This window comes from Parambassis ranga, chromosome 10, assembly GCF_900634625.1.
Source record: "Parambassis ranga chromosome 10, fParRan2.1, whole genome shotgun sequence".
Classification (NCBI taxonomy): Eukaryota; Metazoa; Chordata; class Actinopteri; family Ambassidae; genus Parambassis; species Parambassis ranga.
Genome location: NC_041031.1, coordinates 6,855,241 through 6,882,750, shown reverse-complemented (window position 1 = coordinate 6,882,750; position 27,510 = coordinate 6,855,241). Strand labels below are relative to the sequence as shown.

At 42.2% G+C, this 27,510-nt stretch overlaps 1 protein-coding gene across 1 annotated transcript in view; it reads left to right on the top strand.

Annotated features, from left to right (window-relative positions):
- tenm1 (teneurin transmembrane protein 1) overlaps positions 1-27,510 on the top strand; it is a 134,995-nt gene that overhangs the window by 106,060 nt on the left and 1,425 nt on the right. Inside the window, exons 22-36 of the mRNA XM_028415599.1 lie at positions 7,250-7,404; positions 10,550-10,633; positions 11,123-11,317; positions 13,979-14,066; positions 15,595-15,791; positions 16,116-16,429; positions 17,046-17,218; positions 18,696-18,940; positions 19,698-19,991; positions 20,909-21,153; positions 22,254-22,396; positions 24,081-24,292; positions 24,666-24,967; positions 25,311-26,017; positions 26,681-26,823. Of these exons, the coding sequence (XP_028271400.1) occupies positions 7,250-7,404; positions 10,550-10,633; positions 11,123-11,317; positions 13,979-14,066; positions 15,595-15,791; positions 16,116-16,429; positions 17,046-17,218; positions 18,696-18,940; positions 19,698-19,991; positions 20,909-21,153; positions 22,254-22,396; positions 24,081-24,292; positions 24,666-24,967; positions 25,311-26,017; positions 26,681-26,823 (3,497 nt within the window). The remainder of the gene's footprint in view (positions 1-7,249; positions 7,405-10,549; positions 10,634-11,122; positions 11,318-13,978; positions 14,067-15,594; positions 15,792-16,115; positions 16,430-17,045; positions 17,219-18,695; positions 18,941-19,697; positions 19,992-20,908; positions 21,154-22,253; positions 22,397-24,080; positions 24,293-24,665; positions 24,968-25,310; positions 26,018-26,680; positions 26,824-27,510) is intronic.

Sequence of the window (27,510 nt, the reverse complement as noted above, 5' to 3'; positions counted from 1 at the left end):
GGTGCCTTGTTAAAGGTATGTCAGGTTGACAACGTCAGCGTGATCATGGGAAATGTGACACGCATGTCCCTTTAACTGGTCGGGATGGCCACTGCTGGCAGCGGGCCTGTCAACCTCCACTGGGAGGCTGGCAAGCTGACAGGAGCAGTGGAGCTATGCCACTGTGGAGGAATAAATTGCATTTACTGGAGGTGAATGCCCAACACACACATGCACACACACTGACGGAAGCATTTGTCTCGGCCACGGGGGTGGAGGGAGCTCTGATGAGGGAAGAGATAGTGAACTTGTGCCCATGCAGGTTGTTTCTGCCTTGATTCTTTAAACACACTGACAGAAAGATGAATAAGTCGAGTGATGGTGGCAGGCGGAGTTCGGTATAGCAGTTGAACCTCCCTGTGTGAGAGTGGGGGTCAGCCGCTGTTGGAGGGGTGCACAAACAGAGCCAGTAAATGTTTACACCTGGGCACCATTATCACCTGCAGCTCTCCAAGAGTCCATTTGCCAGATCTCCATCCAAAGGAGCGCTCACACAGTTCTTTTGGAAAATGTGGAAGCAATATTTGAAATGGCTGCACAGCCAACGATCTGTGATAAACACTGTAGTGGAGCTGCCTCCGGCTCAGTCACTGTGATGTCTTTGTATGTCAGAAACTTTGTTTGGGTGGAAGCTGCACAGATTTCCAATCCATAGTAGTTCTCTGCCACTCTAGTCATAAAAACATTTGTTTCCTCCCATCTGATCCCCATTCTTCTTTTTTTACCCCCTATTGCAGCGCCTCACTGGTTTGTTGTTATGATGGTGTGTTTGGTAAAAGAGCCTCTATTGATAGACCTCCTTGTGTTTGTTTGATGTTCTAAACAGTGCGACATAATCTGCAGACGCTTCGCACTGATCCAAACCCCTCAGCCTTTCATGGAGCTTTCTAGTCCAAAGCATTTCAATTGCTTTTATAATTGAGTTTGTCTGCTGCCTCTGTGATTGCTTTGGATCTCTCTTTTGCTATCAAACAAGGCAATTACTTCCAAATCGCATATTTTCTGAGAAAGAAAAAAATGTTTATTCGTACAAAAATTAGCATGCAACTATTGCTAAATCTCCCTCTGCATGTCGGGAACGTCTCGCCTCGCCATACATGTGTTAATGGCCGCCATACTAGAACAAAAAAGCAGCTATCAATAATTAATTAATGCGGGTTAATATGTTAACAAACTTATAGTGGCTGATAATTAGATGAGCCACAGTGTCTGATTCAGACTTAATTACTAAGCCACTGTCTGTTCTTTGGGGCTTTAATGAATAATTAATTACAAGAAGCATGAATTATTTCTGCTTACCAAAGATCTACCACAAATAACACGCCTGTGCTCTTTCGTATTGATTGATGATAAGTGTTTTAATTGTAGAAAATAAGAGCATTTGGAAATAGCACTCATACTGCAGTACAGATTATATAAGTCACAGAAAACCAGCATGTGGCTGCAGCATGAACAAAATGTATATAGAATGGCATTTTAAAAAAAAAATGTTGTCACAGGGGTGGAATCCAAATGCTTGAACTCACGGAAAATAAAATATGAAGTACTTATGTTGCGTACTGAGTACTCGCAGTGCTGCTGAGATTGAGCAAGTAGGTTTATTTTCCTCTCTTTAGTGCACATGGGCAACCTCAGTGTGTTCGTGAAAGTTGTGTGTGTGTGTATGTGTGTGGGAGTGTGAATTCCTCGTCTGCAGACACTCTGATTTATCCGCTCTATATTTGCATATATGCGCGCAACGTGATTAACTGCCGTGCCTTATCTTTACGCCTAGCTACTTCATCGCATACACAAATGCGCAGACACCCACAGCGTTGCACTAGCCGACATGTGCACACCTTCACATATATTCACATGTTCACCTCTCAAACATCAATGTGCATTCACAGGCAGATATGATAAAAGTGAACAGTAAACCACACATCCACAGCTAAGAAGTCCGAAAGAGTGTGTTATTCAGTTTCACTTACAATTGGACTGTAGCAGTTAGTGAACCCTGCAGGCTTTTCCCCAGCTAATATAGTTGACTTTATTTATGGCTGGTCTGGCTCAGTGGGGCCAGTTGTGCAGGTGAAACAGTCCATCTGTCTACATTCACTTGTCAGTCACATACAGTTACGTTGTACTGAAATGCCACGGGCCACAATCAGCTACACCTAGCATCATTTAGACGCTGTAATAATATGTCAGTTCATATCATTAACACCCACTGGGCCTGGGGTTATGGGAGGGCTGATTGAATGACTTACACCTCAGGATGCTGGCTGTGTGTGTGTGTGTGTGCGTGTGTGTGCATGCATGTGTGTGGAGGTGTATGGAAGTTTTCAGGTATAAATGGAACATTCATACAAATACAAATACACACATTTAAATATGCTTCTTTTTGCAGAATATATTCTTATTTTACACTCCAGTGCAAACCAAAGCTGTCAATAATGTGTTTGTGTGTGTGTTTCTGATAGAATTTTACCATTCTTCATGCTTTCATCCATAGCAGCAGCCTTTTTTTTGCAGCTTTTCTGTCAACATTCGAGAGGTGAAAGTATTGTAGAAAGGAAACTTGAACAGTACCAGCAGGCTCACTTCCTGCGCTTTAGAGGACTTAGGTGTTAGCAGTCAGTTTACACCACACACACTCACACCCCTACTTCACACACATGTAAACACACACCACATCCTGATCCTACTGTACGCTAACAGAGCTGTCTACTGTTGCTGCTAAAAAAGATCTACAACTTATGTTATAATTAGTTTGTCTCACCTCATATCATTATTGTTTTTTTACACATTTACTCACTGTTCCCTCAGTCTCTGCCTAGAAAGATCACTGCTGACCTCCCCTCTTCAGATAGCTGTAATCAACACTGATGTTCTCTCAGACTCTTGTTCAAGGCATTAATCAGATTGTATTGTATTGCAGTGCCACAGGGGGGCTGTTATAACTGATATTCTGTTGACAACAGCAAACAAAGAGAATGTCTGATTTAGAGTGATTGGGCCTGTAATGGTTAATTGTAGTAATTCCTCATTGTGCCCTTTGTCTTTCTTTTGGCTTTTGTCTTTTTCTCTATGGCTGCATTTTCTCCTTAAATCTGGGCTGAACGTGAATTGCGTCACTGTATCATCCTCTCCTCCACTCTTCTACTCTCCCTCTGTTTTTTCCAAGGTCAACGCAACTCAGTCTAATGCGCTTTTCTCTGATGATAAAATCCAGTCCCAACTTTAGCCAAATGTCCGTCTCTCGCTTGAGTTGAGATTTATCTCATTTACTTCTGCACCGGAGTGCCTGCCAACTTCTAAACATGCGAATCAGAGGGCCAGGTTCACCCAGGGAGAAACGGTAAATCTTTTGATGTCTTCTGAGTATCAATTGGCTATACGGAGGGGCTGTAAATTCCCCTAATGCAGTGCACAGCTTTATCCACAACAGCAGGAAATCCAGTCTCTGACAAGGAGAATGTGGACTAATCTACTGCTCTTTCAATAAACATGGCAATATACTCTTAAACAACACATACACCAGTATAAATTCTTTCACCGAGCTACAACAGCAAGTTTGTATGAGGATGAATAAGTCAATCCTGCCTTCTGTTTATTGTTAATGATAGACTGAAAGCTATTTAGAAGCTGCTTCATGTGAACGTAAGACATGCTCATGAGCATGCATACTGAGGATGTTATAAAGGAAAAAAAGAAGAGGAAGTGGGGATGGAGGAAATTTAGGATGGAAGTCAGTGGCACCAAAGTGGGCACAAAGAAAGAGTAATATCCAGCGACAGACGCAGAGAAGAGAAATCAGTATTGAGAGAGAGTCCTGGCTGACTCGTCATGTCCTTGTGCAGGATTTATGAGCTCTAAGATCAGGGACAGGTTTAGGGTAGAAGAGCTGGGAGCAGGAATAGATGGGAAAGTGAAAGGAAAGTAGGAAGAATAAGAGGCTGGCGATGAAGCGGAGAGAAAGTAGTGAATTTCAGGCCTAAGTAGGTTCAGCCTGCACTGTGGGTTGAGACGTCCCTCCTGCATAATGCCAGGTGACAGGTGGAGAAATAGCAAGGACATGAGGAACGGAAGGAAGGATGAAAAAAGGGCTGAACAGGGGAAAACAGAAGTCCAGACATTACTGAAGGGTCAAAGGTCACTGATTTGATTAGCACTTGCAAGATACAGGGCAAGAAACCTGCTGCACAACAACAAAAAGAAAGCAAAGGACAAGAGGGGAAAAAAGAAGAGGGGAAGAGGGAGCAAAAAGAGAGCAGAAGAAGATCAAGTTAGAGATGACGGAGAGCATGCAGAAGCTAAAAGAGGAGAGGAAAGGTGTTGTTGGGGGGAGGTGAGGCTGTGTGGGTGGTGTAATATGTCTGTGTCAGAGGGATGATGAAAGGGCCAGGAGGGAGAGCTCTGCAGTTCACCTTCTGGCCTCTGGAGGAAACACACTGACCCTGGCCCTCCCCCCTGCCCACCCCCCTGCTCCACCGCCACTCCACCTGCACGATTTATGACTCAACGGGTCGGTCCAGGGTTGCTCAGCCTGAGGACATTTGTGAGTCTAGTCGTGGCAATGCAGCGCTATGTGTGTGTGTGTATATGCACATGTTGGGCAAAATCACATGTAAAGAAAGCTATTGTATGTCAAAAGGATGAGACATTAGTGCTACCTGGGGAAAAGGGCAGTGGTTATTTCTATCTTTGGCTCAGAGTGTAAACTCAAGCACATCCCCACATAATCCTGTATGACAGAGAAGAAACACTGACACAACCAGGAAACAAACAAAAAACCAGGCACAAATGAGACAGGATGATTGAATGAGCAATGTGCTGTGGTGCATACTGATGGTGTCACTCCATTGTCCACTTTATTATGATATCCTGCATGAGATGTTAAACAGCTTAATGGCACAGTAAACACATTATGTGCAGAAAGAAAACAAAACCGTAATTTGAAGACATTACCCTGTGCTCTGGGAGATTGTTATGGGCTTTACCTGCTATGTTCTAACATTTTAAAGCTGCACTGATCAATATTTATATATATATATATATATATATATATATATATATATACAATGTCTTAAATGACTGTGTGTACTTGTAAAAGGACTCACTTGCAGTAATGAGCCCACACCTGACTCCACAGTTGCTCTTAGCACTACACTAAGAAGTGTTTTCGACTCTTCCATTTATCTGGTTTTGGGTTTATGACCTTCAGCTTTAATGGTTTTCTTCACACTGACCCCTCTCATCAGTGCTGACCTGCAGTAGCAGGCAAAATAAAAAAAAAACTCCCATTGTATACTACCTTGACTTAAAGAAACTCACACCACTTAAAGGGATCTCCCTACAGAGGATTTGACTCATCTACTTGCAGGGGGCATTTAGTGGCAAAAAAGTCAGCTATTTCCCATAAGAGCAACAGCTAAATAGAAAGTAAACACTTTAGATAACAGCCATCAAGAGACCACAATTATGACTCATAATGTCTTCCTAAAGCATCACTCAGCTATAGTCTTTGACATGTAAATATATTGTAGCCCTGTTTATCCAAATTAAGCCATTACCCAAAAACATTGTTTGCTCATTTACCGGTTAATGTTGATATTTTTACTTAAATAACATCTGTGGTGCAAATAGACTGTTGGAAATGTGTGATCTATGCATGTTAGAGTGACAGGTGGTTGGCTGTATGGTGTCTGTCTGTAGCCTTATGACACAAGGGCTTGCTCATGCTCGTTACAGAATCAACACATGCTTGTAGTAGTTTAGATCATTTGCATATTCAGACCAAAAAAATCAAACTTGTCCAAAAGCAGGCTTAGAATGCAGATTTCTCAAAAAGATTTTTTATACAGTACTCTACTCCAAATCTCCACTTGCATACAAAGATTTTCCAGTGTTATTTCCATCTGTGTTCTGAAGGTTCCACAGAGGTGTTTGCTCATATATCATTCATGGATGGATTTATATAACTTTTTATTCCAAGAAACAGAGTGGAAATGTTTGTTTTTTTACTCAGTGTTGACAGTGTTTTTTTGGTTTTTTTTTTATGATGGATTGAGTAAAATATCCAGTCAATTTCAAATTGACTAAAAAATTAAGATCTATTTGATAAAAAATGATTTGCAACAGACGTTTATATGAATGTTTCCTCCCAGCTTCTGTGTGTGATGAGCTTTTTATGATCTTTGTCTCCTCTAATACTCAGCTGTTGATTCCAACCATTTAGGTTTGTGATTGATTGTGACTTCTTAAATATAAGCCGGCTCTGTCACCATAAAGTCCTCAGAGACGTGCTTAAGATAAAGGGATATATGTACATAAACCTGACACGACTTAATGATAAACCATAAACTAAATGTATTTGTAAATGACACAACAGTGAGGCATATGCACAGGAGATGACAGGGAGGAATACTAAAATATGGCTTATTGTCACAGATGCTAAGTGAAAGCAATCAGCGGGAATCGGTGGCATGTGGTATGAGAGGCATGAGTTGTGGAATATTATTGCAGAAGACTTGAGTCAAAGGGCTATTCTCTGTATGGAGATGAGAAAAGGATGAAGGTCGCTCCTCATCCATAACAGATGATTCATAGTCTGCCCTGACCTTTACTACCTGGACCTTCTCTCTCTCTCCTTTTTTGCTCCATGTCTGCTGCACGGCTCTACTGCAAGGAGAGTTCAAGTATATGCTGCTTATAGCAGAAATACACTCGCAAAGCTTGTGACCCTTTGCGCTGTGCATATACAGGTGATCATACATGCACAGGCCTTCGCTCGCGTGTTAGAGGTGTGGGTGCATTTATAATTCACATTTGCACAAGCCTCAAATGTCAAAAGTTCACTGCGGCACCCAGCTCACATCTAATGTGACAAATAACTTCTTCCTCCAGTTGCATTGTTCTAATCCCTTTAGTGGGCTCCGGAATGGAAATATAATTACATTTCTGTGGTGCAGTGCCTTTGATAAGACAGCCGCTCGCTGAGCTGAATGTCTAACTGAGTTGGATGCCTCTCCGAAGCCCTCTCCTCTCTGCACTTCTCTGCCTTCCTCACTCCTCTCCATCTCCGCTCTTCCTTCCTCTCTCTCACTCCCTCTTTTATGTTTTCTCCTGTTCTCTTTTTGCTTCTATCCCCCAAGTCGCCCTCTCTGTCATCTCCAAAAGCTCATTCTGCCTCTCTCTCTCTCTCTCTCTCTCTCTCTCCCTCACCCAGGTATTGCAGTGGATAAAAGAGGTGTTGTCTACTTTGTTGATGGCACCACCATTCAGAAGATTAATGAGAGGGGTTTGCTCTCCACTGTGATTGGCTCAAACGGACTGATGTCGACGCAGCCGCTAAGCTGTGATTCACGCATGGACATCAGCCAGGTAAGCTAATAATGCTGCAGACTTTATTGACTAGAATAAAGCAGAAGCCATGTTTTGCTATGAGAGATATTCTCCTGTAGTTTAAACAATGTAGGTAAATAAAGCTCCCTTCTGCAGGACTAATGTGTTGACAAACTCAGATCTTTATATCAAAGTGGCAAATCACAATGTATTTGTTTGCTGTTCATTTACAGTCAGTAATTGTTTTTGCATACAGCCAGATTCTTCTACAAAAGCTTATGTGTGTGTGAGTTTGACAGAGAAAAAACAAAGACAGCTACTGCACAGGTTTGATCAGGCAGCCTTCAGATCACACCGCTAACTTATATCAGGCCTATTAGAGCAGAGGATGAATTATAGATGAGATACTGGCTCTATTGAGGGATCTTTGTCCACACATATGGATGCAAGTGCCTGTGTATGTGTGTGTGAATATGCGTGTTGAGGCCAGGTCAGCTCCCAGAGGTGCTATTATGTGTCTTTAAAGGGCCCTGCTGCTGCCTTATGGCTCCTGTGTTGGTCTGATCACATTCAGTGCCATTCATCCTCCGTCTGTGTTTGTTCTTATAAAACACTGTGACCTCAATGTGCCGTCAGTATTGATGGAAACTTCTGTAGCTCTAGACTAGACAAACATTTCTGAAGATATGTACTGTATTTTAAATGAACAGCGCAGTGTTGGCCTATTTTTTTAGTGCACTGCTTTAATAAACTTCTCTAATAATCCATTCACTTTTATAAGAAATTATAAACTAGATTTTACTGTGTTACACTCTGATACAGGATTTATATATTTTAACAGCGAGCTAGAAATGTGTCCACATACATTATATCCAGAAAGTAGAGGTTAGCAAGCAGGCTATGCATTTGTTTAGTCTGTGCAAACTTAGCTTCTTAACACTGGGACCGATTTCTGCTGTTAATGTAATTCAGTACCTGCTGAGTCACCTGCAGTCGTGACAATCCAACACAAAGTAAAACCGCTGATGCCCTTACTGATACTTGTTGTGTACAAAAGCTTAATGTGTTTTCAGAACGCAGAAATTAAAAATGGTCTTTTTCAATTTCATTTCCCAGACATCTTGATAGTGTACAATACAAATACACAGGGTTAATTGTGTTTTTGGATCGTCCGCACCTCTGTGCATATGCGTTCCATCCCTATAGTTTCTCATGAATACTTTGAGGTAGATGCATGACATCATTATGTGAGTGAGCATACAGAAGGAACCTGTAGTGTGTCATGGTTGGTATCTGCATGGCAGCTCAGCATTGGGATTCTTTCAACACTACTTAAGTTTAATTGGGCAGTGCTTGAGGTTCTCTGCAATTAGGTTGGAGAAGTAGGGGAATGTGTTGGTACTGGCATCAGCCATCGACCTAGAGGAGTTGATTATGTGAGGGTTGAGGGGTGACCTTTCAAATATGTGCATCCCTTCTGTGAGGGATTTATTCGGGCTTGTAGTATGCAGCATGAATCCAAATGTTGATTGTCAAAGGTGCTTGTAACCTTAGAAAATACATTTCTCATGAATTAACATATTTATTATGACAGCATTGTACTCAAACATCTAGGGTCCCGTCTCTTCACTTCCTCCCCCTCTGACCATCATGTCACATCTGGTAGTCCACTGGAAGCACACTGGCGGATGGCTTCAAGTTATTCTTGTTGAGCTCTTTTCTCAACAGTATATGCTCAGCTATGTATTTAAAAATAAACAACAATCCCAATAACAATGAGGACCTGTTGGCCTAGACAGATGTAATTTACTTCCCTACAGTCACTGATAAACATCGGCATGCTGTAACTATGCTGGCTCTCCCTCTGTGTATATTGTCTGCTATTGCCAAAGATTTGAGTGAGAGAAGTCTGCTGTGCCCCTGCAGCACCTTTCTTCTTCTTCAGAGCAGCTCATGCCTTTATGGAGCCACAGTTCATGTATAACGATATTTCAGTATTGATGTGCAGAATGCTTGTCTGCTGCTTACACACAGCTGCACAGGGCAGCTAGCTAGTGTTTGCTTGTTTTTTTATTTATATGAAAACAAATGTGGTGATGAGAAACAATAAGACTCACAGCAATAGCAGCACTCCTGGAACCATAGTCTTCCACACTGCAGCCTGACAAAGAAAGAACTAAAACTCTATTGTTTGATATTTCTTTATTAAAGCAGAATTCTGAGTGCAAGATTAACTCATAATACATGATTATTTCTCTATTGTGGCATTCCAGGAAATAATCTGAATGCCACCCACACAGACATTGCACTTCTCAAATTACCAATACTCATCTTAGCCAACAGATCTGGATTCCTGGCGACACAGGAGTGCTATCACTGTAAAAAAGTATTAATAAAATGCAATATTAATTTCACTCTTTGTTAATCAAAAAGTATATACTAACCACACAGCTCAGGTCTCCTTTATTTTAGCAGGCCCAGCTCTGTGTACAGGTCAACTTAACTTCTAGAAGTGATTGCCTGTCATCACAGCAAAGTTCAATATCATGAGCAGCAGAGATTTGATGCATGTCTTCTTTGGCTAGGCTCATGGTGAGTCCTGCTTGATGAATCTCTCCACCTCTTAAAATGGGATTTTAGAGTGAACCCTCTTCTCCCTCTCATTTGACAGAGCCTATAATTGGACATGTCAGTGGCAATTTAACATGATCCATTTATTTACCAATCTATCCTCAGAGTCATCAATCACCTGATCCCTCAGACGCTCTGTTAGCCTCGTCTCAGCGGCACACGCAGCTTGCAGTTTGAGCGTCTGTGTGTTTGTCAGATGGACAGTGATGTGGGTGGCTGCGCTGCTAGCGTAGGTTTGTCTGGCTTTGACCCCCGTGGTGTTAGCGGACAGGGTATGCTATTTGAGCAGACGGCGATCATGGTTATTGGATGACATTTGGAACAGTGCAGAAGTGAGCCGGTGTGAGTCTTGAATAAACACAGGAAGGCTCCCTGCCTGCCGCTGACCTTTGCATGAGTAGGGAGGGTCAGGAGGCCTAATACTATGTTATTAAGGGGATATTATTTGTATCACAGTAACTCGCTGGTGTAGCCACTCGCCACCATGGCTTCCTTTTTCTATTGTGGTCACTTTTATGGGAAATACAGTAAGTTATGTGTGTCAATCCTACAGGTGCGTCTGGAGTGGCCAACAGACCTAGCCGTTAACCCACTGGACAACTCGCTCTACATCCTGGACAACAACATCGTCCTACAGGTGAATAATACATACAAACACACAAAACTCAGAGATAACATCAACAGGGAATAAATTAAGATTGTTTTTTTCACTCAGTAATGTGCTTCTCTTAAGAGACTCTGCAGCACTATACATAGCAGTGGAAGAAAGCATAATAAAATATTTCTCACAAATTGCAGTGCTGTCACTTCAGGTGTATTTAGAGTGAGTGAGGCTGCGAACATAAAAGAAAGCCAAAGAGCACCTTGTTAAAAAAAATAACATGCTATCACTGGGCTCTGCAGGAGTTGTTTTTAAGAAAATGCCACTCAACTTGATCACCAAAATTAATGAATTGCCTGTTGGAGCATGCATCTTGTAAAAACCTAATGAGTCAGTGGATGAAGCAGGCTTAGACTAGGCGATGCCTGATGGACAGGATCAATAAAAGCTTTGTTATTGTCTTTTGTTTTTAGGTGATGTAACTCTTTATGTTCTGAATAGAGAAATGATGCTGTGTTTCTTTAGGTGTCAGAAAGTCTTCAGGTGCGTATTGTGGCAGGGCGTCCCATCCACTGCCAGGTTCCAGGTATTGACCATCACTTGGTGAGCCGGGCAGCAGTGCGTGCCACCCTGGAGGCAGCAAAAGCCATCGCCCTGTCCCACATGGGAACGCTGTTCATCGCTGAGACTGACGAGAGGCGGATCAACCGCATCCAACAGGTCAGCGAATACCTGTTTCACATGGTATTTTATCTCTGTTACAAAAAGGGACACTGGATTGACTTAGTGTGTTTTTATATCACATGCCACAAATGCCCCATCTTCTGTAATCCACAGCTTGGTCGGGTTGGTCTTCTGACACTAAACTAGTAACCATTCTAATAACCTTTTACAATTAAAATAATAGGCCTATTTAAGCGTGGGTGTAAACATAGATTCAATCTCAAAATATACATCTATGGATCACAAAAACTAGTAAACAGAAGTAGTATAGTGGTCTTAGTGGTTTACTCTTCATGTCATGTCTTTTCCTTCAGTTTTTGCTTAATCAATGATGTGTGATATGAAGCCTAGAGGAGTCTGTGGCTGAGTAGGCAGTTTAGTGGGTGTAATCATGTTTAAATAACCTCCACACCCTCTAATTTTATTGTAAAAAATAGTGTAATTTCCCACTTGTATCGTATTTGTAATCATGTTCAATACAGTCATGTTAAGAATTTCTTTCTTTCTCAGCCTACAAAAAATGAATGAAAAAAATGCTCCAAGGGTGTTTTCATTTTAGCTAAAAGAAAAAGTTTTTGTCCATTAGCTCCATTAGCTATCAGCATGCTGTAACAGGACTGCAGAATTTTGCCAGCGACACCACAAAGATACTGCCTGCTGGACTCAATCAATAGTCCCTTTGTGGTGTGCAGCACCATGCTGGGTCCATGTGGAGACGCACGGGAACATAAAATGCTTTTTTAATGGGAAGTGGCTAGCCGCGTTGCATAGAGCAATAAAAGGGCCGTCTTTTGTACTGTATTCGTCACACCTATCTTACGGTCACTATTTCTATATCATTATTTATCACCCATCTCAGGGTCACTCAGACAGAAAGTCAAACTGAAGAAAAACGAACGTTCCTGTTGTCCCAAGTTTGAGAGTGAATTAAACTGTTTAACAACACTGAAGCGTAAAATCAAATAAATGATGTGTTCCGAGATGTGTAATGATGATGTGTTGAAATGTTCTCACTAGTTTCAGATGTGCTGTCAACACATAAAAACCAGTGAGGCTGGTGCAAATTTGAAGTGATACAGGATAAACTAAACCAAATAAAGAATATTAAGACAAACTTGACACACACATTTTTATCTCACACTATATTTTGAACACATAAAAACTAATGCCCAGATTGAGTGCTACATTTAATCACAAATGGCTCACACCAGCTGCATCTTGAACAGTTTAGCCAGCAAGTCTCTCTTTTTTTCAGTATAATAAGCCTTATTAAATGTGAACGTGCCTTGGCTGCAGTAAGTATTTAGGCAAAGCTTTGGCACAGTCTGTGGTCCGCTCTCTCGGTCCAGGCACGTCCATCCATCACATGGACCAGAAACATTTGGCCAAAACATCAAGGACCACACATGCATAACCAACATGTGTAGGATTATTATTTTATTCCAGTATAAAGGCATTGAACTCATTAGATATGCATGTTGTTGCAGTTATGCGATGCATCAGAATCAGAGTTATTACATCCTAAATTAGTTCTGCTGTGAATTTTTTTTTTTCTTCAAATAAAAGCAAAACGCAAGTAAAGCAAAAATATTTTTATATGTGGAGCACTTATAGCGTTGTGATTATTTTAAATCAAAGGCTTTAGTGTTTAGAGACACACACGCTCTACAGGAGAATCCTCAAAGATACATGAGTATTTCCCCAGGTTAGGGTGATGAAGCAACTTAAAATTCAAACTTTATGTGCAGGATGTTACACTCTGAGATCAAAAAACAGATTTAAAAAACAAATCTTTATTAACAAGTGCAGGTTTTAACAGTCACCTGGGGACGTATGACACCTGTCACAACTGTCCTCTCTTTCTTTATGATTTCATATCCATCCCGGAACATTGTCGGGAACCTATTTTGTTCTCTCTCTCCCCAATGAGAAGAAAAACAATAATTATGTAGCTACAGCTAGCAGCTGGATAGCTTAGCACCAGAAGCAGCTACCTCGCTCTCTCTTAAACAGATAAACAGGTACCATAAAACTAGCTTCAGATACACCATGAACACAAGAGTCTTCTCAATTTGGGAATACACAGCTTTATAAAAGAAGATTCCTCTGAACTCTCCCTGTGGGATAATAAAGTTAAAAAAAAAATCTAAATCAAACATATCATCTTCCCTAATTAGCACACATGCACCTCTTGGGCCACTTAAAAGGTACTAACCTCCAAAGGTTATTAAAATCAAACTGTCGGTGTAGCAGGTTTCACCTTCATTTATAGCCTTCCCCATCAGGACAATCAGTTTAATGTGTTTGCTTTAATAGATTCGTCTGTCAGTCAACAAAGATATACTTAATCCAAATATATATAGAATATTCTCATATGGTTATTGAAATAATGTTTTATTCTTCTCCTTTTATGCAGTAAGATATCATCTGTTAACAACAAACAGCAGCCAAATGCAGCGTTTTCTTCCTCTAATTTCATTTTAATATCATTAATCTGTAGGCTTTTGTGAGATTCCATCATTATCTTGTTTGTCAGAGAGATGAGAATAACAAAGTCTATTGTTGAAGAGTATCTTCTGTTCCAACATTGATCTCCCGCAGTTCTTTGCAACCGCGTGTGACGTGGTTTTTTTCTTCTTCTTTTTCCAAACTCCACAGGTGTCAACCAACGGCGAGATATCGGTTATCTCCGGAGCCCCCACGGACTGTGATTGCAAGATAGACCCCAACTGTGACTGCTTCTCTGGTGGGTCATCACACACAGACACACACTTGTTATTTTAGTGCTGGATTAAGTAATGTGAGAGTATACAATTGTGTCTAATAGGATTATTGTACTGAACACAGAGTTTCAAATTTATTTCTGATCATATCATACTTGGCCTGATTCAGAAGTGTACTTGGAGGAAGCATAAACTGAAGCATTTTAGAAGCTTACATGATTTGATACACTCAGTCTGTCTTGATACTGAGTAAATCTCTCCGCTCATGTGTCCCTGCTGCCCAATAAATTTGTTAGTAGAGCTCGACAATAACTTTCCTTCTCTTGTCTGTCTTCTGATTTTTTTCTGTCACTGAGATGAAATCGTAATGCCTAAGAAGGGCTGCTTTAACAAAAAAAATAATGAAAATGACAGTAATGTAAGTGATGATAATATGCAGTAAAGAAAAGACCATCCATAATAAGTAAGTGAATGTAATTTGATTTTGTGTACAGAAAGATTGTGTGTGTGTGTGTGTGTGTGTGTGTGTGTGTGGGGCAGTGTATTTATATTCATAGTGAGGCGCCTTCTTTGCAAAAACCTCCAGCTACATTTCAGTAGAACCCAGCTCAAGAGAAACCTTTTAAATCCATTCAAATTACAGCTGGTAGAAGAAAAAGCTCACTTCTAGCCACCAAATGTTTTAACTTGGTTGGTGTGTCTTGGGAGGGCACCTGAAATATAATGAAGGGAAAAGGGAGAGGACAAAACAAATAAGCAGATGTTCCTTTGACAGTTAGGCCATGCTTTCATTGTAAGTGTCAGAGGATGTGATTTTATCATTTAATTCTGCTCATAAAAATCACTCTCTTTTCTATTCAAAATGGAGGGAAGTGTCTCTCCCATGCCACAAGCCAATGGGCTGTAACCATCCCTATTTCTTGGGTTGTACTTTGCATATTTTCAATCATGTCTTGCTGTTAACAGATGATTACTCTCTTCAGACGCTTTTCCGTTTCCATCCCTTCCCCGTAAACACTCACGCAGTGTCTTTGAACATGCACATGTGTGAGCACACAGCCGCATATACAAGCGGACATGAACACTTGCACTCATACAAAAAAACACACACAAACACACATAATGCACATGCTGTCAAGAGATAAACTGCCACCCTGCTGTCTGTACAGAGCCATCAGAGGCCTTGGGCCTACTGCTGACAGCATCTAAAGGGCCTCACCTAGCTATTATCCTGCTGGGCTACCAAAGACATCTGGATGCATTCAGTCACCTACTACCACCGTCTGATAAGGCTGAGGTCACTATCAAGGTGGTCATATCCACTCAATTGGGAAGCCACGGTATCCTAACAAGTCCGAGACCTGAGCTGAGCAGATAACTGCTTAGGCGGCACCATGGGATCCTCATATTTTGCAGACCATGTGTATCAGACTTGTCACTTCGGCTAAATAATGATATGTATGTGTCAATGTGTTTAGAACAGAGGGCGGCTTTGCTATTTTGTTGATAAAGACTTCACTAACAAAAATGCATTTTTGTTTTCCTTATCAGGAGATGGAGGCTATGCCCGTGACGCTCGTCTCAAAGCGCCATCCTCTCTGGCAGTGGCCCCCAATGGAACTCTGTATATTGCTGATCTGGGCAACATCCGGATCAGAGCTGTCAGCCCTAACCAGCCTCAGCCTAGCCCTGCTGGACTGGTGGAGATCAGCTCCCCACTGGACCAGGAGCTCTATCTCTTTAGTCAGGTACACCATGACTAAGCTCTGTCTACAAAATGTCAATATTTGCTTGTAAGATGCCAGAATACCATTGCACTACAGCTCGGTTTAGGGTCATACCTTGATATGAAGTTACAATAATGTGACCGCAGGCTGTTTTTAAGGTCAAACAAAAGGTTATTAGAAAAGTTAGATTTGCATGTGACTAAATTAAATGAGGTTAAGCCATGTTCTGCAGGATCAAGAGTATTGTGTTCATTCCAAGTTAGTACATTGCTTGTCTTTAAACAGCGGTCACACACAAAGGAGTTAAATCCTTAAACACTCTCTGTCTCCTCCTTTCCCGGACAGAATGGCTCCCACATGTACACTAAGCACCTAATCACCGGACACTACCTGTACAACTTCTCTTACGGCACAGACGGCCAGCTCTCTGGGTTGATCAGTCGTGACGGGCATGGGCTTCAGGTGAGGCGGGATGCTCACGGAGTGCCTCTCTGGTTGGCGCTACCTGGCGGACAGGTGTACTGGCTATCCCTTAGCAACAGCGGAACTCTGAGGAAGGTGTCTGCCCAAGGCCACGACATCGCCCACATCACTTACCATGGCAACATGGGTCTCCTAGCAACCAAGAGTGATGAGAATAGTTGGACTACTGTTTATGAGTAAGTTTGCATATTGTTACCTGCAGCTGCACATTGTGTGCTCTGATTCTTTTTTTTTTGTCCTTTTCTCTGTTTTTCTCTCACTTTTCTTTTATTTAAGATTTGCTACCTGACTCTGAATGTTTGTGCGGATATTGCATGAATGTGCATGTGTGTTAATATAACCGAGCTTACGTCACCAGTGTGAAGTGTGTGAGTGCCATCTGCTGGTGGCTTCTGCATTATCGATGCTGTAGGAGGCTATTTAGGGGAGATTTCTTTTTCTCTGTGTGTGTGTTTTAAGTCATTGCTTATGTGACTGATTAGCTGAAGACGCCTCTGCAACACTTTGATCACATACATAGTTTAGTATTGTACATATAGTGCACACACAAGAACACATCTGTCTGAATTACTCACCACTGCCAACCCAGTCGCTGTCTCAAATTCCACAGCTGGATAATTACACATATAAATCATAGTTGACACTTAGGCTGTGCTAGTGTTAGTGTATGAAACAGGAAAACAAAGGGCTGCTGTGTGTGTGTGTGTGTTTGTGTCTATGGGTTACTGTTCATTTATCTGAGAGCGACAGATATCTGAGTGCCCGCATACATCCTTGTGTTTGTTCTCCAAGGTACAACAACGAGGGCCGAGTGACCAACATCACTTTACCTACGGGTGTGGTGAGCGGTTTCCATGGCAACTTGGAACGCTGGTCTCGTGTAGAGGTTGAGGCATCCAACCGTCAGAACTTTGTTACCAGCACTAACCTATCTGCCAGTGATACCATCTACACTTTCAGACAAGGTACAGCATCAGAGCCTGTGTGTGTGTTAGATTTGTGTCAAAGACATTTCTAAAGTGTAGGAGGACATGTTTTCTTTGTCTGCACGTGCATTAAAGCTTAACCACCATGCATCTCCACCCATCAAGCTGACCACATGTATACCGCAGGGCTGTTTATAAGTCATCTGGGAGTGCACTAAACCAATAGTCTCTATACACAGGTGTATAATTAGCACAGAACAAAGGTTTATAGTCACATAGTCACGTTTAAACATTTATGACGGGCAAAACTGCAATAACGTGGTTCTTATTCTGGTCGGGTCAGACATTCTGACCTGCGTTTTTCTTATTTTCCTTCTTCGTTGGCTGCACTGCTTGTACACACTGGAGATTCACAGCATTGAAAAAGGATTTATCCTCTTCTATTAATAATTCACATATGGATCTGATGTGACCTCTTTACATAGGCAGACTAATGGGCAGTATAAAAAGGAGCTATTTATTTATTTCTGGCGCGACTGACTTGTGAAATGTCTTAACAACTGTGGGGAAAAATGGGAAAAGAGGACGGAGATGAGAAGAGGAGAAAATGAGAGTGGAGTGGAGAAGCCACTCTTGGGAGCAGTTTCTTCTCATGTCATCCCTTTAATTGCTTTCTAGCGGTTGTCACAATGACAGGACTGCAGGGAGGAAAAGAGAGGCTCCAACACACACACACGCACTTGCGTAACATAGAGGCATGTTTGCAGTGCTGCAGTGTGACAGAGCTGCCAGGGCAAAAAGTAAAAATGACCCACTATTTCAGTGTGGCCCTTTCCTTCCACAAATTCTGTCTTCGCCTGCTTCTGAGGCAACAATAACCATACAGTATATACAGAGAGGTTTTATAGTGCTGCTGGGAATAGATGTTATTATCCAGTTTATTAGTGTTGTTAAGTTTTATTGTTAAAATATAGTTTTAGAATTTTTTTTATTCACTGTGTTGGTAGATAGATGAGACATACCGATTTTTGGCATGTGTGAATTCCGTTTCAAGCATTACTCAGAGCCATACAGACCTGCAAGAACAGCTTCTGAGAAACCTCAACAATGTGTGAAAAACTGCCATGGCCCAGCACGTCTTTTCACTCTCTTCCTCTTTCGTTCATTATCTACTTATCTGTTTGTTTCCTATCTCTCCTGCACCCTGTTTCTATAGTCTTATGTTTTTCTATCGACATAATAGCTGACACACTCTAGCACTGATGCTGCAGAGCGAACATTTAACCAGTGCAGTGCAATTAATTTAGACTAAACACATATACAAAAAGCCAGACGTTGCTTTCATGTAGCCTGCTGCTGTACCTCATTGATTTTTCTCAAAGCTGCTATTTGAAAAACAGTGACTGATGTTTTTTCACACTTTTTTTCAATCTGTTGCTGCATATTTGCAAAGTGCATCTGTGGCTTTCTTGGGTGTTTGTATTTTTCTCATGACAAATGATCAACTCCCCTCCAGACCACGCTCAAAGTTCATACAGAGTCAGCGCTGACGGGTCCTTCCTTGTGACGCTGGCGAGTGGGATGGAGCTGTCGCTAAGTACCGAGCCCCTCCTCCCAGGAGGCGTCGGTGGAGGAGTCAGCCCCACGGCCAGCCGCTGCAACATCAGCCTGCCTGGAGACCATGCCCCCAGCCTGATAGAGTGGAGGCAGAGGAAGGAGCAGAGCAAGACTAACTACAGCACTTATGAACGCAGGCTCAGGGTAAAGCTAACCTAATCACCTCTGATAATGCAGAAAATATGCATACTGACATTGTACAGTACGCAGCAACAGAAGAACTGTTAACGTCCCAGCAGTAGCCAGGCATCATGACATCCTGTGTGAATTAGATCAAATACTCACCTCAGTCATAACTATGGAGAGTGCTGAGTTAGGTTGTGCAATCTGACCTTTATATGCAGTGACAAGAAATGTCACTTTTAAGTGCACTGTTCAGTGAAACAATGAAACTGTATAGCTGTATGAACAGTCCTCCGAGTAAGTGTTACACAACATGTTGGACATCTTGAGCATTTTAATGACATCACTGGGAGTGAGCCAATAGGTCAAATGACTCGGAACCTGTTAGCTGTACTTTCCACACTTCATACGCCAACTGCGACACCTCCTCTCCTCATTTGCCTTGGCTCAGAGGGCACAAACAGAGGTTTTTAAAAAAAAATAAACATTTTATCTGATGTGCACTAATTAATTAGCAGTCCCCAGGACTCAGTTCTCTACTTGTTCACAAGCCAATTTATTGTTATTATGCAGGCCCAGTTTGTTCTAAATGTCACAATTAATTTATCTAAACTAATGAAATCTCAGCTTGTCTCAGACATGCCACTTCATTTATATTTGCTCGTCTGTGCCTTCATTCAGAATTTATGATAATTATAGAGCAGCGAAATTGAAAAAAATGTTGTTTTTTTCTTCTTCTTTCTCAATTATGCCGACATGTTACTGATTTTCTTTTCAGGCGCATAACAGGAACCTGCTGTCCATCGACTTTGATCAGAGCACCAGAGTAGGGAAGATCTATGATGACCACAGGAAATTTACTCTGCACATCCAGTATGACCCGCTGGGCAGACCCATTGTGTGGTCTCCCAGTAGCAAATACACTGAAGTGAACATCAGCTATTCTGGTGGAGGACTGTTGTCAGCCATTCACCGCGGAGAATGGTCTGAGCGGCTGGAGTATGAAAACGACAGGGTGGTGTCCAGAGCCTGGGTCAACGGCAAGATATGGAGTTACACATACGCAGACAGGGTAAGAAAAAAGACCGGTTTTGAAAACATGTTCAAGGGGGGATGTGTCTCATGCTGAGATTTGCTTAAAGGCTTCACTGCTTTCTCTTTGTTCTTTACAGAAACCACACTTCTTTTCTATTTTTTTAATAGATTGCATCAGAACTTGCAGAATGAACGCGTCAGATTTTAACATGCGTGTGCACCAGTTTCTGCATGACATCAATACATCTTTGCAGCAGTTGTTCTCTTTGTGATGGGTTGCGTAACCCAAGCAAGTTGGCAGTGAGGCTTGATTTTTATTGAGTAATGAAAAGAAAACAGCCATTTCCTGTAAGTGGGTTTTACAGTAAACACTCTCAGTGTTTTCAAGGAAAAATGATTAGACGTAATGCACAGTGTCTGCACTGTAATTTTTTGTAAAATGAACTGAAACATTGTGTGTGACCAAGCTGAAAGCTCCCAGACGGCATAATTTCCGTCCTTGAAATTAATTGTAATATTTAATGAAATGATATTCAGCCTGAAATATATTTAGTGTCAAGGCTTTGGTCTAAGACGAAATTAGAGTGTAAATGAGCTTATATTACAGAACCATCTAGAAATTAATAACACCTGAATGTATTATTAATGCATTAATATCATTGTACCTTACAGTTAGATGGAACATTGTTTTAATGCAGTTGAAACACTTCAGATAGCTGTGAACACGCAGAGTTTTAAAGCTTCTCAGAAAAGTTTTGCTGTCTGAAATCCCAGAGATCCAGTTGTGCAGTTGTTCTGTTTTGTTTTCTTTCATTTTGTTTATCGACATGCGTGGATGTTTTAGAATTACATAGCAGTTTTAAAAATAATCTGCCAGATATTGACAGGAAAACCCACAGAAGCGCTGCGATGCACTGTTTTAACTCTTTGTGTGTCTGTCGTTGTTTTTTGCAGTCCATCATGCTGCTCCTTCATAGCCAGCGGCGCTACGTCTTTGAATATGACCAAACAGACCGACTGATTGCCGTGACGATGCCCAGCATGGTGAAACACACTCTGCAGTCGCTGCTGTCTGTTGGCTACTACAGGAATATCTACACTCCTCCTGACAGCCAGGCTTCCTTCATGCAGGACTACAGCCTCGACGGGCAGCTGATACGAACTCAGTACCTGGGAACAGGACGTAGCATTATCTATAGGTTAGTCTCACACAGACAGATCTATGGCTGCCCCCCCCAAACAGGAGGAACAATGTGGGCTTTCATACAGTATTTTAAATCTATGATGCAGCAGTGGTGGCCCTAGATGCTGCAGCCACAGACCAGCTGTATGTGTGTGTGTGTGTTTTTTTTTTAGAAGTGTATTAAACTGATATGAGAAAAGCTTGTGTGAAGTGGAACAGATGGGCACATTGGTCAAGTATAGTGTCACAGGTGCATGCTGCTTCCAAAGTGAATAGGTTTGAAAATCAACTGTGAATGATGCTGGTTGTCAGAAAATGAATCATGCAAGGACACCTGTGTTAGACAGCAAATGTAAACATATTCTTGTAGATCTACAAACACAGAGTGGCCCTTTCTTACTGCATGATCCAGATCTGAAGCCTGTAAAGCCTGTGTGGTAATCTACATCTGGTGAGACCACAGGTATGACACAGATCACAGACAGGCTGTTGGCGGATGTACTGACACTGATTCGCACAAAACTGGGAGGCATAATGAGTCTTGGCACCACAGTCAGCTATATAACAACAGAGTTGGCTTATTAAGGGTGCTAGAATGAAAGGCATATCTTAAAATTTAAGAACCCTATTACACCAAGTGTAGCTCACAGTAAACATGCCACACGCATCCATCTGTCCTTACAAATTATACTGATTAGACTAATAGAGGGAGACTGATTAAAGGTCACATTTTTATCATCACACTTTGTCTGACACCACTGATCTGGTTTTGATGAAAGTTGGAGTTCTGGCATTTAACATTTTTAATACTCGTAGGCTGAATGAGGATACTGTAATAAATTGTCCCATTTTAAAGATTTGAAAGGCCATAACTGCCGCAGCAGCTGGTGTGATTTTGATGAAATATTGAAGGATGATGCAACTCATTTCTTAGTGGCCCAGGGGATCTCTGTATTATTCATGTGCTACAGTATAGCATGTTTACTTTTATTAAGCTTATCAAATGTACTCTGATTTTATTTTTATTGTGTTTTTTTCCCACAGTTGTGTTTTGACTTCACCATCTGTTCTATAATTAAACTACTTTTTTTTTTTTTACTTATTTTTTGGTTGTAGGTATACCCCAGCAGCACGGCTCTCTGAGGTGGTTTATGACTCCACCCTGGTGACCTTCACTTACGACGAGTCCTCTGGCACTGTCAAGACCATTCATCTCACCCATAATGGCTTCATAAGCTCCATACGATACAGGCAGACAGGTACACACACTCACAGCAAATACAAGCTCTTTATATATTTACAAAGAGCAAAGTGTCATTTTAAAGTGGATTATTTAAAAGGGGCGGGGGGGTCTCTGGTTGTAAATCCTCATGAGAGCACGGAACTCAAAGCATCTGCTCTGTGACAGAGGAGCCAGATTTCATGAGTGATATCAAACTGAGCGTTTAGGCTTTGAGTCACACATAGTGCTATTTCATCTGAGACTGGCGCAGCCACAGTTAGAGGTGTGTATACAGCCGAGCTTGTTCAAATGGAAGAGATTGTGGTCTACCACAGCTATGAATATGAGACCACCCCCCCGCACGTTTAGCCGCTCTGTCTCTTCCCCACCTCTGCAACCAGTCTGTGTGATCAAAGTAAAGTAAGTACATGAATATGAGCTCACTCGTCTTGGTTTAGGTGTGGATACGCTACATTTGCATTGAATGCCAGCATGTCAACAGTTCTCCTGTGTCTGTGTGAGACAGGAAATCATGAAATCTTAGCAGAGGCTGTAAAACTAAAGTTTCACTTCTGATATGGAACATTTGAAACAAAGGCTTGCACTAATGGCTAATGGCACTCACCATCAGCGGGATCCTTAAGCTGTGACAGATACAGTATGTAAGGATAGAACCACTGTTTATACAGTTCAGCGATTCCCTTAAGTTGCCAAGTGTCCAGGTTCACTGAGAGCACGCTCCTCTCTGCTGCCGGTTCACTTCCCATGGCTTTGTGATTGGCTCACCTTGATCAGGTGTCACTAATCTACGAGGCACAGCTGTGTGTATGTGTGTGTGTTTATCGCTTTGCCCTCGCTGTGAATAGACTCTCACCTTCCTTTAACTGATCTCATTTCAGCAGAACAAACGGAGCCTTGGAGAGAGGAGAGATAGTGGTAATTGTCCCTTGAGAGGAGACAAGTAAAAGTAGGGTTCCAAAAAGAGAGACGGGTGATATAGAAAGAGAGAGAGAGAGGCGAGGGTGAAAAGGAACAGAAAAGAAAAAGGGAAAGATGACAGCTTGGGAAAGTGGCAGCTAGAGAAGCGAGACGAACAGACTGTAAGTTCCCCAGGGCTGTAGAAAAGCCTCCACCTCACTCTTAGTGCTTCCACCATTTTCCCATTAGCGCAGGTTTAGAATCAACATTCCACAGGAAATAAAAATAGAGGATGTAATGCTGATCCAGCTCTACGGTCTCCAAAGCTAGACACTTAGTCATTTTAACTGCAATCAGAGTCATCTCAGATAGCAGCATAATGGTGTTTCATTAGCAGGCCCTTTTGCTAAATGGAGGATGAGCAGTAGTAGCTAGCAGCTGAGGTGATGAATAGTGTTGTTAAAGTTGATGTCCTGACATTAAGGGGCACACTGGCCCATCATGGCTATTGTCTTTAGATTTCATTATGTCTCCATATTAAAGGTCACCATTGGAAATGCCATAGTGGTGTGGGGATAGTTAAATTGAATGGATTGCACTATGTGTGTCGGTGTTAATGATGTTGAATTAGTTCTGATTTGAATTGATTAGGCAGGCTCACATGGGCGTTGTGATGGCCAATTTTGAAAAAAAGCTGGATGTGCAAATGTGTGTGTGGCATGTTTGTAGTTCATGCACATCTGAATGTTTTAGAAATAATCGGCTTATAAGTGTATTTGTAACATAAATCCACTCCCCCGTAGGTCCTCTGACAAGTCGGCAAATCTTCCGCTTCAGCGAAGAGGGTTTGGTCAATGCCAGATTTGACTACAGCTATAATAACTTCAGAGTCACTAGCATGCAGGCAGTCATCAATGAGACCCCTCTGCCCATTGACCTGTACCGCTATGTTGACGTATCAGGACGAGTGGAGCAGTTTGGGAAGTTTAGTGTCATCTTCTATGACCTCAACCAGGTAAGAAACTTTCAACTAGATTATAATGACTTATGACCCAGTAAGAGCTTTAATGTTGTCCTGAAGCTGCACCGATCAATATTTTTACATTACAATGCAAGTTTAATGTCAAAGCAGATAATTAATTCCTCACTCCTGTTAGTGGAGCATTTTATCACCTTTCAGCTCATTGTTTTTTGTTTTTATGGTCCACATCTTTTTGGTTCAGCCTCAATGTTTCAGTCAACTTTGTTTCCAGCAGAGGCAGCTATTTTCACTAAAGTGGTCTGTTAAATCCGGCCCAAGAATCAGCGATTTTACAGCAGCTTCTGTCATTACTAACTGTAACATTCAGGTTTCATGCTGCATGGTCTCTTTTTTTTTGTGTGTCTAGGTGATCACCACCCATCTAATGAAGCACACCAAGGTGTTTAACTCCTATGGCCAGGTGGTAGAGGTCCAATACGAGATCCTTAAATCCATCGCCTATTGGATGACCGTTCAGTACGACTCGTCGGGACGTACGACCACCTGTGACATCAGGGTGGGCGTGGACAACAACGTGACCCGCTACACCTATGAGTATGATGCAGACAGCCAGCTGCAAAGTGCCTCAGTCAATGAGCGGCCTCAGTGGCGTTACAGCTATGACCTGAATGGGAACATTAACCTGCTCAGCCATGGGACCAGTGCAAGGTAAGACAGTGTCTGCAGATTTTACTGTAGGTAATGTGCATTTGCTAATTCAAAACAAGTGCACTGAATATTCATTACTTTATTTTTAGCGGTGCATAGCTCTGGGGATGGCAGCGTCCATCTGTTGGCAGTCAATCAATCCTTTGATGAGATATTAAAATTTCACAACGAAATAGCAACTGAAGAATAAATTGGCCCTGAAGAATTAACAGTAACAGGTGGTGAACCATCGGATGGTGAAATTTACTAGACTTGTAGTAACGTTTCATCTAGAACCATGTCCAAACTTTTTTGCCTGAGCTATGGTTTGCTATGCTAACTCAATTGGTGAATCTACTTCCAGGCTAACGCCACTGCGCTACGACCAAAGAGACCGCATAACACACCTTGGGGAGCTACAGTACAGCGTGGATGATGATGGCTTCCTCCGCCAGCGAGCCAATGACCTCTTCGAATACAATTCCAACGGCCTGCTGACCCGCGTCTTCAACCGTGTAACTGAGAGCACGGTGTGGTACCGCTATGATGGACTGGGTCGGCGCGTGGCCACCAAGAACAGCCAGGGCGAGCAGCTGCAGTTCTTTTATGCTGATCTGTCACACCCCACCAGGGTCAGTCACTTGTACAACCACAGCAGCAATCTGATCACGTCGCTGTACTACGACCTTCAGGGCCATCTCATCGCCATGGAGCTGAGCAGCGGAGAGGAGTTCTATGTTGCCTGTGACAGCGTGGGCAGTCCAAGGGCAGTTTTCTCTAGCAAGGGCCGACTGGTCAAAGAGATCCTCTACACCCCCTATGGAGAGATTTATCAGGACACCAACCCTGACTTCCAGCTTGTCATTGGCTTCCACGGAGGCTTGTACGACCCTTTCACGCGACTGGTCCATCTGGGCAGGCGGGACTACGACACATTAGCCGGCCGGTGGACTTCACCGAATCATGAACTGTGGGGGGAGCTGAGCAAGGAGCCCAAGCCTGTTAACCTGTATGCGTTCAAGAATAACTGCCCGATTGGGAGAGTGGAGGAGGTGACGCAGTTTACTACAGGTGAGCTTCACACACACGCACTGAATCAGTGACTGTCTGACAGATACTTAGAGATACAGTGATATTTCACGGAGCGACACCTACTCCCTCACGCACATCTACACGGGAAACATCTGCCATAAAGAGTGAGTGAATGGGGCACACAGCTAACCACAGGTGAGCTGTGTGTCAGAGAGAGAGAGAGAGAAAGATGTGACAGATAGAATATGCTGGCAACAGGAAGGACGGGCATGCTTCTGATCACATTGTTTTTTTTTTTTTTTTTCAACACAAGCTATTGTGTTTTGTTCCCTCTGTCTGTCAAGAACATACTGTTTCCCCGAGAGACAAAATAGAAAACTCATGCGAGGGGAAGATGGAATAGGAGAGTAGAAGATGAATACAGGATGTCGGTGGGAGTGTGTGTCCTTTTGGTTAATGGAACATTCATTTGGCCTCTCACGTTTTCCTGCAGCAGGATTGTTTATTGCAGAAGTTATTTGCGACAGCGACGTGTTTCTGCTGAAGATTATGTTCATATATTGTGTTGTTTCCTGTACGAGGTGTTCTTTCCCTGGCCTTATGACTTTTTGTTTGCTTCACTGTATACACATCATATTCTGACTTTATCCTTCCATTCAATTTCCCCCACCCCCTCCTCTCTGTGTACATGTGTGTGTCCAGACATCAGTAGCTGGCTGCAGCTGTTTGGGTTCCAGCTTCATAATGTTGTCCCTGGTTTCCCAAAGCCGGAGGTGAGCAGAATGGAACAAACATATGAACTGATGAAGACGCAGACCAAGACACAAGACTGGGACTCCAGCAAGGTAAGCCTTCCACTCACACTGCCCGCAGTACAAAACTCTTTCAGGGTTCTAACTGTGTGATTATTGTTTTGTTGGTAAATATGTAAAAAAGTGTTTTTTTTCCTCTCTTTCCTACTATTACATCTTGGCAGCAGTCATTAGCATCTCATTTGTAAGGTTGGAACTAACCAAGTCACAGCTCGAGGAAAAAAAACACACACATAAAAGACAGGCATCCAATGCGGAGAAATGTGTGTTGCTGTGGATTATTTGTCACAATTCCATTGTAAGTGTTAATTAATGTCAGTGTGGAAAAGCCAGAATTCTTTTTTTTTTTTTCCTCCCTGAGCTTACTTCACTGCCCACACAGAAAAAGCAGGACTGCAGGACGGCACCCTAAACAGCAGATTAAACACGTTACAACTATGAGTGTTTGCCTAGTACATGGACATCATCACAGTTACAAATATAGAAAAGTACAGTAGCCCTTTAAACTAAATACTGTTTATAAAACCAGATTTCATGTTATAGGGGTCATTTTATAATACTTGATTACTGCTCAGCTTAATGGACCTTTTTTAAAACTTATCTTTGAAGTTGTTTTGGGGACTGTGTGGTCATAAATATGGCTGCTCATCAACTGTGTTTGAGGCCTTTGTGGTAAACTATTGGGTATTGAGCAACTGCCACCCTGACAGCGTGCTTTCT